Source organism: Limulus polyphemus, unplaced genomic scaffold, assembly GCF_000517525.1.
Source record: "Limulus polyphemus unplaced genomic scaffold, Limulus_polyphemus-2.1.2 Scaffold6707, whole genome shotgun sequence".
In the NCBI taxonomy this organism is placed as follows: domain Eukaryota; kingdom Metazoa; phylum Arthropoda; class Merostomata; order Xiphosura; family Limulidae; genus Limulus; species Limulus polyphemus.
The window spans coordinates 17,290-32,314 of NW_013672317.1; the positions used below are offsets into that span (position 1 = coordinate 17,290).

The following is a 15,025-nucleotide window of genomic DNA, read 5'->3' on the forward strand; positions in this document are numbered from 1 at the left end:
ATCAATATCAACTGGATAGCTCTTTGCTAAGTAAGAACATTTTTCTTGCAATTTTCTGTCTTCGAAATCTCCAGAAACAATATTTTGCACATCTTGTAGAAATCTAAACCGTGAATCTAAATCTTGTAAGTGAGAAAATCTTCCTGTTATTTCTGTAATCAAGCGATCAATAACATCCTTCATGATGCAATAAATTTCCTGTTCAGCAGTCAATCCAGCATCAGCTACATTTACACCTGGCATTCACGCTTGGCAGAAATCGTAAGCTCCTGCTGCAGTTCGTCCCATTGAGTTGTTGAATGAGCAAAGAAATTATAAATGGCTTCAATTATACCAAAAAAGGTAATAACTGTTGTTTCCTGACTTGCAGCATGAAGACATGCTAATTTCAAACTATGGTTGTCACAGTTTATAAACACTGCTTTTGGATTTTTGTTCAGAATTCTTTGTTGAATGCCTGACAGATGACCTGACATGAGAGAAGCATTATCATAACATTGTGAACAATCACTCAATAAAATTCCATCCGCTTCTAATTTTGTGCTTGTTGTTTTCTCAATATTGGCAGTATCTTTTTCCTTTATCTGTATAAAGTCAATAAATGACTCTTTGACTTCTACTTTTCTTGTCTTAAAGTCAATGTCAACAAACCGAATCACTTGGGCCAATTGTTCACAATGGGCTAAATCAGGTGTGGAATCAAACAGAATACCATAGTATTTGTTTCTACGAATTGCTGACAAACAATAATTTTGCATATGTGAAGCCATGAGATTTATAAACTCATTTTGGATTTCAGGAGAAAGATAAGATGTTGATGTTTGCTTGTTTTCAACACGCTTTAAATGCTCTCTCATTACTGGATTATACTTTGCTAATAACTGCAAAAGTGACAGGAAATTTCCAGGGTTTTTGTTTGAGGTTATGTCCTCAGTATGACCACGAAATGCAAGATTCTGAGAAGCTAAATATTGTGTACAATCCAGCATCATCGCAGAACATATCTCCATTTATTTTTTTCATGATGAATTTGCCTTTGCAGCTCTTCATCAATGCCACTTTGAAGACGAATTTGGCACTCAGTTTCTTTCCAAACAGCAAATGGCTCACGATGACTGTCACTATTTTCATAGGCATTTAACTTTTCAATTTTTTCCACTTAGAGAATCCACCCTGTGTTTTGAAAGCAGACCGACTATCGGATGTCATACATTTAGATGAAAAAAGAAGACAACAAAAGCAGTATGCTGATTCATGTAGAGGTGAATACACCAACCAGGAATGACTGACCTCTTGTCCATTCAGAAAGTGTCGTTTGAACCAAAACGCAGTAACAGAATGCCGTCTTTGGCATCAAATTGTCCTTCTTTATGTTGAAATTCATGTGCTCCAACTTTAACAATCTCTGTGCAATGTGCATGTGTTACAACTGCTGAGCCTGTTGTATCAAACTTCATAAATCCAATATCCCTGTGTGTTAAAATATTTATTAGGTCATCCTCTTTTAGCTTAGCAACACTATTCTGTGGATTTGTTTCTGACAAAGTGGAATCCTCTTGTTTATTATTATTGTAGCTTTCAACAGGACAGAGAACAGTTTCTTCATTGTTTTCTTTTTCAAATGAAGTAGCATGTTCACAATCTTGCACTTTGACATCTTTGCTGCCATCAGAAGGAACAGATGCTGGCTTACTGGTGTCATCACTTCCAGCAAGGAAAGCTCTCATCAATTTGCATGACTCCACCATCGAAGTAGCAAATTGTGCACACATTATGTCGAAAAAAGAAAGTGGGGCACAGGGATGCAAAAGAGCAACTAAATAGTGTAGTCAGTATTTATTAATTTATTCTTTTAGCCAACATGCAAATTGTCAGATGAAAGGAAGCATTCCACTTTCCTAAGTTCCTAACCACAAATTATATTTAAATTATACAATTACAGTTCCAACTCTGGACTAGTTAGGCACATCTGGACCTGGTTTCACTTTAACTGCCATTATTTAGACCACCCATACTCATGTTAATTAATGTGACACAACAGTAAGAAAATCAATGCAGATGAGTGTATATGCTGGTAAATCATGCTCATGAGCACCATATAAATTACTGGCAGTTGCTAAATCACATTTAAAGACTCGATAGGTTTAACTACACGAACACTACCGGAGACAAGTCTGAAATTACTCAAATGAAAATTACACAAACTGTGGAGAAGGGTGTAATAATAACATAAGCCTAGAGGCTCAAAGGCTGTATTTTTAAAAGGTTTATATAGAATGAGAAACTTTGCACCCTTTCACACCTGTGCCTGGGGGCACCTGCCCCCCACTTGCTACGCCGCTGTAGCCAACACAGATCAAAATACTTCGCTAAAAATTAAAATATGCTAACTGGTTCACTCTACCAGCTGGAAACATCTTTTTACTACTGTTAATGTTTTCTTTATGCTTTGCTGACCCTATATTTATTATCTAATCTTGAATGTACTAGAAAGCCTATAGTCAAATTTTTAGATCCTTCTTAGCCTAATATAATGTAATCATTATGACCTGCAGCTCTCTCTAGGTAACATCTAAGTTACAAGATTAAAAATATAGTTTATAACAGTATGTTACAGTGCTTTAATTTTGTAACATAAATATATATTATGTGAATTGTCAAAGGTTCATACTAAGTAAAATGTTTAAAAACAAATAGAAGTTAAAGAGGCCAATATTCAAGGGTGATTGGAATATGTCTCTGCCACACAATCCTAAAATGGTGAATTTTGTCACCATAAAAATCTAAAACTGTCTATATCACTGCTTGGGACATGCAAGAAGGTATATTTGTACCAAATACCATGTAAGTTCATTGATATATACAAGAATACTTCATGAAAATCCCAAATTGTACTTTCCCTGCTGAAAAATTTAACAAAAGACAAAAATTGTCTATATCTTTGTTTGGAACCTTGGAAAAAAAAGAGTATCTTTGTACCAAGTTCCATTTAAATTAGTCAAAACAAGTCTTTAGTTACTGACCAAAACCCCTAAAATTATGGGATTATTTGATCCCCCCTAAAATGGGCATGATCCACATTTTTGTATGTATGTGTATGGGTTCTGTAAAAATGTATCTTTGTACTAAATCTCATGTAAATTGGCCAAAAAATGGAGGGCTAAATGTCAAATAACCATAAAATTATGATTTTTGTGGCATCTCGATCCCCCTATAATTACTAAAAATGGACGAGTCCATCATTTTTGTTTGTCAATGTGTGTTGCCTGTGCAAAAGTATCTTTGTACCAAATCTCATGTAAATTGGATAAGATATGGCCAAGTAATGGATCAAAAACCCCAAAATTATGCTTTTTTGGGAGCTCTGAACCCCTTAAAAAAAGGAAAAAAAAAAGAACTCAAAATGGACAAATCCAACTTTTTTGTATGTAATGTGTTTGGTACATGAAGTTTTATAGTTGTACCAATTTTTTCTTGATTACTGTAAATATGACTGCACAGGAGCTCAAAATATATATATTTGGGTTGTTTTACCTTACCTGTTATCCCGTAAAATTAAAAATGTGTCTAGACATATTGGACCAAGGTATAACCCCTACCAAGTTATTTATGGAAGAAGAAACGAGAGAAAAACAGTATGCCTCTCTGCAGCGACATAATGACATCAGTTTGAGCTGGAACATGTATATTTTCAATGAAACTGATACAGTAACTAGCATTAAAAAATTACATCATTTGAAAGCCAGTATGTTAAGTACAATAGACTATACATTTGCATATATAGTATATACAAATTTTAAAGTTGGATTAACCACATAAAATTAGGTGGGTCACAAATGACCTATGTACCCAACATTATTGGTTTAATTTTAATATAAAATTTTTGGGGCCAAACTTTTTTCAATTCCTTAAATGAACCTTCTTGGTGAATACATCACATTAATTTAGCCAAAACACACACACACAAAAGAAAAAAACGTTTATTGTACAGTGATTTTGAATGAAAGAACATGAATGTGGTAAGGTTTGTTACTTTTATTGGAAAAGGTGTGGCATTCATAAGTGTCATGAGAGTATATCAAATAACACTGCAACCATTTCCAACTTCAACAGATGCTTGATGTATTCTACCTCTTAAGACAGAAAAATAAGCATATTGTGTGAAAAATGGACCATTGCTATTTTCTCACCACACGCAAAGCGTGAACAGCTGTTTATGCTAATTTCAGTTTATCATCTCCAAGGAACTGCAGTACATATTTGTTAATGGTTCAATATTTCTGGATACTTCTGTTGCTGTTCTGGTATTGTGACCATACCACTCGTATTGTGTTAAGATTTAATAACAAAAATTTACACATAAATGTAATCCGAATCCTTTTTTACATTAGCGATCATCCCTGTTATGCAATAACGTAAATTAATTATTTAATGCATTTAAGGGTTAAACAAAGAGTTGGGGGGGGGAGGTCTGATTGAAATGTTTAAGCTTGTAAATGGAATTTATAGTGTTGATGTATCATCTTTTTTTATATTTAACAATGACAAAAGAAGGACTAGGGGACACACACAAATTTTGGTAAGGCAGGAGTCATCTTCAGCTAAGACAGTTTTATTTTTCTAACGGTGGTTGGCCTTTCAAATGGGTTGTCTTCAGATGTTGTAGAGACAGTAAATTTAAGCGAGTTTAAGAAACTGCTTGATAAGTGTGTGAATGAAAAGGGCTGGGTTTAGAATATTTTCATTTGATTTTTTTTAATCATTTTAATTTAGTTTTGAGGATGGAACAGCCTAGATGGACCATTAGGTCCAATGTTGTCCCAAAATAATATGTTATTATTTGACTTTTCAAAAATCAGCCTACTTTCATCTCGTATACTACTTTTGGTTTTAACTTTTATTGTAATTACCCTTCTATTCCCAGAAGCTTTACAAATTAGTATCCAACATGTACTGATGTGCTTAGGGTTTGATTTATAAGGTTTCTAATATGGCTTAAATTTAGTATAAAAACTGCAAACTCAAATTAAAAAACTGATTGTTTATTGGATGTCTGCTTCTTGTACAATCTGGTTGCAAAATTGAATTTTAAGTTTCAAATTAAACAACAGCAACAACAACAAAAAAAAAAGCTTCACAACTCAATCTAATAGTTCCTAAACACAGTTACACACATCTGGAGACTTAATCTAATTCAAAAACTATACAACATCTGTTAAAAATAACTATTATTAATACTCTTCACATATTAAAGAACTAAATAACATTACAATTGGCTAAATCCACCTGTATTTTTTTCACATAGTATTTAATTCTTAAAGTGATTAAAAGACTTTGCATTCACTGTTTTTGATGATATCTTAAAAGAAAATATGTATGGTTATCTCTATATACAATAGATAATATGGGATATAACTGACATTGAAACAATACTTTTCTCATGTACAAGATTATATTCTTGTACTTATTAAGCTAATTATTAAGAAGAATCTAATTAGCAATATTCATATCCTACTAAAAGTTAAGTCACAGTGAAATGAGTGTTCAGCTCATTTTAATGTACTGATTCTACTTAACAAAACTGGTTTTAAAAGTTAACTATTTGACTAAAACCGACAACATTAAGAAATCACATAACACGTTGTAAAAGTAAATTTTGCTGTAACATCTAGTTTCATTAATTATACAATCATTCAATTACATCAGAAATTATAAAACCTTCAGTTAACACCTATCATGTTCTGTGCTTAAAAAAATAAGCTAAACATACTTATGCATTTTTCAAACATATTTTTGAAATATGTCACTTTACTACCACATATTACTAATATGATGCACACTCCAATCTTTATTTTACACACATTTATAATTTTTCAAGACTTTTCTAATTATATTATGATTTCAAGACAAATGATAATCATACAAATACCATCCAGTGATCTATTCATGTTCTATATTTAAAACAGAAGTCAACTCAGTGTCATCTTCAATGTAAAAGTTGTATTCTAAAAAGTTTTGCAGGATATGTCACTTGATGCATGATTTCCACATGTAAATAAAATACCTACTTTATTCAGTAATTTTTACATTCCCGAACATGTATTAGCTCTTCCATTCACACACACATTGTATTTAATTTGAAAACAAGTGTAAAAGAAATTTTCACATCTTTCTTCTCAGTACATTTTTTCTTAAATAATTGTTCACTGAATAATATATACTACAATTTTAAGAGCAGTTCAACAAAATAATGAAAAAACGATGATTCTGAACAACAGTATTTAACTGAAATTATCTTATTTATATTACTGTACATCATTCAAAAGCAATCATAATCAAATTTTTGTCATATGGTAGAAAATCAACTTGAATAATTTATATAAATTTTAATCACTGTTGTAAAAAATTAATTAAAGCATTAAATCTTTTCAAGTTTTTATTTACTGTAATTGTAGAAATTTTTCCATTGTTTTTTAATTTTAAAAGTAAGTAACTATGATGTTACAAGCAACTCTTTAATTCACTACATTTAAAAGATTCCTTTTCTTTTTAGTGCAAGGCTGTCCAATGACTTGTCAGCACTGTGTATACCATGTCAAATCCAAAATCTGAATTTTAAGCCATAAAGCATATTGCTGAGCCAACAGAGGATGTAACTATATAGACTTACAATGCTTAAATATGGGGTTTAATTCCCTGCATTGGACAAGGTGCACGTTGCCCATTGTGTAGATTTGCACTAACACAACACTTTTAGTTTCACATGAAAGAAGTAACATAGATGACTTTTGAAACAACTATATATATGTAAAACTTTATTTTCCTGTGTATACTTCCATATCACAAGAAATATTATGTCAAATCACTTGAAATATAACATAAAACTTCCCCATAAATACGTTCAAAAGTCCAAGCTGAATGCATAAAAATACCATTAAATTTTAGGTTTTCAATACAGTTTCTGGAGTAAAACAATTTATTTAAAAAAGTATATACACTGTATTATGTCTTCCTCTTTAGTTAACAGATTTCCTTCTAAGTTTTAGTACTGGTGATAGTTTTCTTATGATGAGTAGAGGCTGTAATATTCATTGTTATTCAACTCCAGAACACCACTTGAATGTTAGTGTTACAGTTTTCTTCAATAAAAATATATTTTGTATGATTTAGAAACCTTGAAGGAATCTTTTTCTGCTTACCCATTATCCTGCATTTATTAGTTTTTTTATTTACCTATTTGAAATTAATTTCATGTCAGTGAATGACTAATTTTAAACTAATTTCTCAAAACAATTAAAAAAAAGAAACTAACATCAATTGACATCTAAGTTTCTGTTGTTAGCAACTTTAAAAGATTATGCAAAAAACATAATCTATACATTAGGTTTGTTATGAAACTGGTACATAAATTATTTTTTAAGGAAGGTGTACAACAACAAGTATACTATAATTGGATGATCTATAAACTCAAATGTACTGACTGCCCAGCTACCTACATTTGTGTAACACCAAGACCATTAGACATTAGGCTCAGAAAACATCTGAAACCTCTTTCTCATGTTCATGAACACAGGACAAGTACTTAGATATAGTATGTAATAACCAAATATTAACAAAAGAAACATTAGAGAAGCTTTGATGACCAAAAAGTATGATCCTCAATTAAGAAATACTCTAGCACATTTATATATATCTTTTATAAGGAGAAATACTGTAATTCTCTACTTCTGTTTGAGTCAAAAAGATAGGATCTTTTCATAAATATAAACACATTTTGTAATAGTAAAAATTGAAGGAAGTCAATTTTCTAAGTGCCTTCTATCTATTGTGTAAACTTTATAGATTTATCAATACAATATTAGTCAACATCTTTTTCCACATGAAATTACGTGACTAAAGTATTCTTTCAAAAAGCTCAAAATTCCCAATAAAATAACCCTAACTTTGACATTTCTCAAAATATGTGAATGTGAAGAAATTAAACTCTACAAATAAAAGCGAACTCCAGTTTTCATAAGTAACAAATAACATCCAAAATAAGTGACCTGCTTTCAGTATAAAGATCTGATCAACCTTAGAAAAATTAATATGTAATTAAATAATTAAAAAAACACCGAAGCAATCTAGACAAGCTGCAGATTGTAATATTTTGACTATTTTATATGACAACATTCAATAAGAGTTCTTTAAACTTAAAAGTTTTTCTACTGAAATAAAACACATGAAAAAACCAAGAAACACTTGCTAACGAAGACCAAAACCCTTACACCGATGACCAATATTTTTTTAATCTTTCTGGTTGTGGATTAATAAGTGTCATTCAAACCAAAGGTCTAGAAGAATGGTAAAAAGTTTACTCACATAAAAATATGTCTATACTAAATTACCAGTTAAAGCTAGGGAAGGGAAGGGTGTTACTCTTTGAAAAGAAAGTCATCATCATATGAAATAGGAAACAATACTTTAAGTTTAAAGTAACTTAATTACAAAAATGAATTACCACAAAGCAGCCTTATTCTCTGACATACAAGAAACCCAAGTAATCTTTCTAAAATACCTACAGTAAGAAACTGACCCTTGTCAAGAATAATTTTCTTCCATTATGGGTTATCATAAAATCCTACGAAAGACAAGTACAAAGTGTATTAAAGTTAATGAAGAAATAATGATTTCGAAAGCTGAAAAAGGTAACTCTGTCATTAATACAACCATATTTTAATAACAGTACTCATAATCTAAGTGTTACTTATCATTTCCTTGAACAATTAAACTTTTTTTTATGTGTGGTATGAGGTAGTGTACATGTTAACGTAGATTTCAAGAACTAAATGTAGCTACAGAATGTTGTAGTTAAGACTCTAACTATACCATTTCTTGTCCTAATGTAAAGATGCTGTTTGAATTAACTCTTTATAATTGTTTCATAATTGATGAAGAGTAACATTAACAGAAGAAGCCCTCAGTTTCGAGTCTTAATTTCTCTGGCCTGTTCTATGTTCTTAAACTCTGCCTTACACCTTCCATCATTTTGGCTTAGGTGTGTCAATAATGCCTTTAGAGTTTCAAAAATAGGATAGACCAGAATATTTCTTAATTCATATCAATAACATTCACCTTGCAGGTCAGTTTATCACAGAACCTGAACTTACTTTTACTCTGAATTTCCTTGATGCTAACATCACTAAGTCAAAATATGGGTTTCTCACCAATATTCATAGAAAATTAATTCACCTAACTATATCAAATGAAATTTTGTCCATTACTTTTCTAAAACAATCTTTACCTTAAAATATTTCCTTAATTTAGTATTAAAAATAAAATTGTAATCCAGGAAATTCTATTAATGAAGAAACTGATTATATTTTTAATTTTAAATGCTGGTTTCATACAATTCAAATGTATGAAACCAGTGTTTAAATCCTCAGAAAGAGGTACAATGAAAAGCATATCAGAGGGATGGTCTAAAAAATCAAATGTACTAATTTTCTCACCATCTACAACAAAGAAATGGTAAGATCATCAGACATTATGCTAAAAAAATAGATATCTCTTGCTCATAATTTTAAGAGCACTTCACAAATGCTGCACACTTCTTCCATAAATAAAATATACTGTGCCATGAACCATATGATAACGAAAGAAGAAGAAGGTATAATAACAAAAATGAATAATCTTAAAGTTAACAGCTATTCTAGCATCTTACTATGCATTTTTTTTAGAAAAGAGTTTTTTTACTTAATTTTTCTTCTTCACTAGGGCTTTACAAGTTATGTTTAAGCATTTTGTCTTAAACATTAATATATGTTTGATAATGTTTCACTAATGAATCAAAACTGCAGTATAGTGTATGTAATAATTTCTTTTTTCCACCTAAATCAAGATATCCTTTATTTTTAAATATTATTTTCACTACTTTTTATACGCAATCCTATGTCTACCTGAATTATCTCTATATTTCTTACTTTCAATACTTGAATGAGACATTTCAGCTGCTTTCCTTTTGCATGGTTTTGATCTGGTCAACGACGACTGAGAAGACAGATGATGTGTATCTCTGCTTGATTTATATTTAGAAGGTGAAGTTTGAGATGTTGTTCTGTGGTCTTTCCTATGCAAGTATCTATGAAGAATTTTGTCACTATAATGTCTACTTGAATTGTTTTTCTGTTCACCATGGATTTCATTTTTGCATTCATTATTGACTGTGGACTTCTGGGTATTTTCTTTTCTGCTCCGTGAAATTGATCTTGCTCCATTGTACACTTTCTCTCTTTCCGTTTTATTGTGTTTTGTAGAAGTATGGGAGTCTTCTATAGTTTTATTTCTTTCATTATTATTTTCGAGCTCCTCCTTATGGATTCTTGTCACATGTGCCAGCTTTCGGTCCATCTTACTTGTTTTACTTAATTCATAGTTACTTTCACATCTGTTATATTTTGTTAAAGTGTCCAAATCTTGTAAGAGTCTTCCCTCACATGTATCTTTAATAAAAGCTTTTTTACCACTGAGATTTTCTTCCTTATCCATACTTGAAAACCTAGATTCATCATTCTTTTCTTTAAAGTAATTATATGAAGAAACTGAAGTCTTAGATTTTTTTTCAGAGTGGAGGTTTTTAAACTCAACTACATCTTGATTTGCCTTCTTGGGGACATGCCTAAATTTCTCAACATGATTAACGGTAATTCTACCATTTTTTATATCACAATTTCTTGAATCTTTTATTTCCATATGAACCTGACTATTGCAATTAAGTCCAATCACCAAATCAGATTTGCCTCGGTCTTGAAGGGGAGATCCTTTGTTCTTGACCTCTGGCACTGGTCTAACAGTTCCTTGATCAGTTTGATTTTGAATCTTTTTAAATCTTCTGAATATCATGCAATCTAATCTGCAATGTAATTCAAAAAGTATTTGTTACAAATGAATCATGGACAAACAGATAAAGTTCCACAAGACTTTGCGATTCGGATAAAAACAAAAGGGAATCCTCAATAGCAAAGCACATGAAATTCTTTTAGACAGTATTAAAGTAAATGAATGTATGAGACCTTTTTTTTTCCTTTTTATTAGCTATATTTTTTGTGCCAGCAATATCAAGTGTGGGGCGCTCGTATACACAATTAGATTTTATTACTCATCAGGATCTCAAGTTACAATTCTTTTAGGCAGAACTAGAGTAAATTAACAGTGTGTCCCAAGAGATATGAACTCAAATAAAAGTTATAGTTAATATTATACAGGTTTTTTGGTGATTTTGTATTTTATGATAGGTCTACATAAATATGCATATAAGAATTCCAAATCATCTTGTTGATCTCTTAAAATAATATTTTGTGGAACAAACATGTACAAGTAAATACAATTTGGGTGCTAAACTGTGAACAATGAAAGATAATGCACTTTAATATGTTAAACTTAGCTACCCTGAAAATTAACTCACTACTTTTTACAATAATAATAATAATAATCTTTTGCTTACAATTCTTAATTTTTAATTAATGCATAGTTTGTATTTTTTTTAAATTCGTGTAGAGTTTATATACTTTTAAACACCCTGTTAAGGTGCTAGTTAATGTTTAAAGATAAACAACCTAACTGTAATGTTTAACACAAACACATATATATCATGGCAGTTATTTTGGTTTGATATCACACAAGCCCCTAAGGGGCTTGTGCGGCAACCAGGGGTGCTCGGAAACTGTGAGTTTCTCTTCAACCCCACACACATTGATAGAGTGTTGATGAGAGTTTTGGAATTACTAACAGTGGTCTTGGTGAGCCGATAGTTTGTTTATGATTTGGGATGGTTGACTAAATGGGAATTCTGATTTCAGCGGGTCTTTTTGTCATTAATGTTTAACAAGTATTCTGCCATTTCTTATAAATAGTTCCTCTTTGCTTTTATCCAGTACTTACTTTTCTCTCAGTTCATGAATTTCACTGTTCTTTCGAGTTATTTCTTCTTTAGCTGTTTTGAAAAGAGATGAGATGTTTTTCTTAAGGATCAGGTTCTGCCTTTGCAAGTTCTGCTTCTCAGTTTTCAAAAGATCAACTTCATCTGATAGCTTCTTGTTTTCTTTAAGGAGTTGATCATATTGTTCAGATAACTATAAAAAGCAATCATGTGAAAAAAGCACATAACAGTACAGACATCTTATACAATAGATGTTCTTTTTCTCTAAAATATAGAGCTTTTCATTAAAATTTTAGACTTAAACATTTTATGCATTTCTTTTTTATTTACTGAATGATATGTACTTGGTGATTCTAATCAGAGATCAGTGATTAACTTGATAACCTAAGAGCATCAATTAATGTCACAAAAGAAATGAACTAATTAATATTAGTGTTTCTGATCACTGCTTTATTCAATTTTTCCAACTATCCAAGTCTCACACGAGAACAATTAAATTATTTGAATCAAATTCATTAATGAGCTTGAAGATTAATCAATTAGCAAATTCCACTAATCAAATTCCACTCTAATTCTACTATCTCCTGTTTCTAATTATGATCACATCAAATAAAATTTTTTCAGTTAATAAAAAACAAGACTATGAAATAAAAGAACATCAGAAATGTAATGTGACAGAAGGCCATTTGGCTCGTCAAGGTCATACCTCACCTACTAAAACCTTAGAACTAAGTCAAATGCAACCCATCACACACATTTATCCAACAAACTTAAAATAATTCAAACTAACTGCACATACAACATTATTAGATAAACCATTCTACAAGTTTAAAATTCAAACAGAATAATACATTTCTCAAAGAACAAGTCTGCATCTGGACTTGCAAAGCTTAAACTTATTATTTTTACTATATAATATGATGTCATTCATACTGAAGCATTTGAGGTATTTTACAGTATATTGAAATGCTTCAAGAAAGGAAAATTATAATTTCATAAAATTTCATGTATGGTATATATATATATATATATATATATATACACACACACACACACACACACACAATATGCAGAAAAACCTGAGCACAGCTAATGAATGCACATGAAAAGTTACACAATAATGCTTGACCATAAAAGGAAGGACATATGTCAAGTATATAAGATGCAGTCCAGACAATATTGTTTACATTACCTATAAATCAACACCACTGTAACAGAGAGAAAGCTGCGAGAAAAGTTTACATTAACTTGAATACAACTTCCAAAAAAAGGGATTAGTCAGAACTTTGATGATAGATTGATGTTAAGAAGACAAGGAGAGATACAGGCAAATAGGCTGCTGACTTACCATCTTCAACCCTTACCAATTATTGAAGTATTTTTGTTTTTGGTTCCGAGAATTATGATGAGTTTGCAAAAATTATCCAATTAAGTTTCACATCTATTTGCGGGTTAGATGTGTACACTATTTGGTAAGTCGTAAGAACACTAAAGAAATCTGTTTAAAAACTCATGTTTTGGGGCTAAAAATCAGTCTTTTCATACTGAAGCATTTGAGGTATTTTACAGTATATTGAAATGTTTCAAGAAAGGAAAATTATAATTTCATAAAATTTCATGTATGGTATATATATATATATATATATATATATACTACTCAGTTGTAAATGAAAAGCTGACCATGCTTGGAACAATGTTGAGAGTTGCCAATGCTCCTTACAAGCAACTATTGCTATCTCTCTCTTACAATCGAATAAAATACAAGTATACCACTGATTTTCCAGCACTCTTGGTTCCAGAGCCTTGGCAGATTATCCGTTTTGCCAGACCAACAGAGGTCATGTAAAAATAATTCAACAATACACCTCTGACCCACTAATTATACCCCTCCTGTGTCAATAAAGCTCTGCTAGAAACTTAAATAAAAGAAATATTAAATGTAAATTAAATGATTAATGAAATACATTAGTACAGGTATAAATGATACAGGTTTATTAGTACAGTATAAATTAAAAAGGTGTATTAATTACTGTACTTACAAAGAATTTTGCAGTAGTACCGCTTCCATATACATACATATACTTTCAATTTTTTTGTAAGCTTTGCAAGGAATATATTTTGTATGCCAATCACATGACTGCGAGCAGAAATTGTAACTTGTATAAATTCCTATATTTAAAGTTCCACAAACAGTTTGGATTTTTGGAATCATTTAAAGTATATACACACACCCCTATCTATAACTCCATGTTTTACATTGGATCTTGGGGGAAATTTTTTTCTTTAATATTCTGCATCCTTCAAACAACATGGCTTTTATGCATACAGTTCTTGAAAAAGTAATTAATATACTGATGTAGCTTACACATATTGCTTTCAAAATATAAACCATCACATTTTCCTACTGCAGAAAGAAATGAGATGTTTTTAGCTTAACCTGCAGATACATAAAGAACCATACAAGGGAAATCTGTTACACAGTCCAAAGAAGACTGGATAAATAAGAATATGATTTACAGTCAGGTAAACTTACAGTTAATGATAAAAGGAATGTAAATGTATACAGAAAAAAACATTTGGAAAAACGTCTTCACAAAAATACTGATGGTATGATAAAAACAAAAGAAGACAGGCTTAATTAATGAAACTCTAAGATGCTTTAGCTGTTGTTGAGCTAGCTGTTACAAAAACAGCAAATAGTGATGAGTTATATTTATAAGGGCATTCAATGTTTATAAGTTTCTAAAAAATTGAAAGGGACAAAAAGGAGCTTATTAGCCCATCAAGGATGTCCCTTCCAGCTCATAACTCTAACCACTCTTTGCTACTCATGTATTCATCCAATCTTTTCTTGAACTCAGTTAAATTTTCTGCCTCCACCAGGCAGCTCATTCCAAAACCAAACACCCTGTTTGAAACATTATACTGTCTAAACGGCAGACAACTTCTATGCTGCCAAAATGTGAATTTATGACCCCTTGTCCTATTGTTTTTACTACTAAACACAAAAACGTTTGATGGATATATATTTATATATGCATATGTATATTATCAATACCCTTAATAATCTTAAACACCTCAATCAAATCCTCTCTGATCCTTCTTCTC

The 15,025-nt window shown here is 31.0% G+C and overlaps 1 protein-coding gene across 2 annotated transcripts in view; it reads right to left on the bottom strand.

Moving 5' to 3' along the window:
* Positions 1-5,026: 5,026 nt before the first annotated feature.
* Positions 5,027-15,025, bottom strand: part of LOC106473997 (CASP8-associated protein 2-like) — a 21,326-nt gene continuing 11,327 nt past the window's right edge. For both annotated transcript variants that reach the window (XM_013934682.2, XM_022402381.1), the window contains exons 3-4: positions 11,920-12,110; positions 5,027-10,891 (exon numbers count right to left, since the gene is read on the bottom strand). In XM_013934682.2, the coding sequence (XP_013790136.1) occupies positions 9,910-10,891; positions 11,920-12,110 (1,173 nt within the window). In that variant the 3' untranslated portion in view covers positions 5,027-9,909. The remainder of the gene's footprint in view (positions 10,892-11,919; positions 12,111-15,025) is intronic.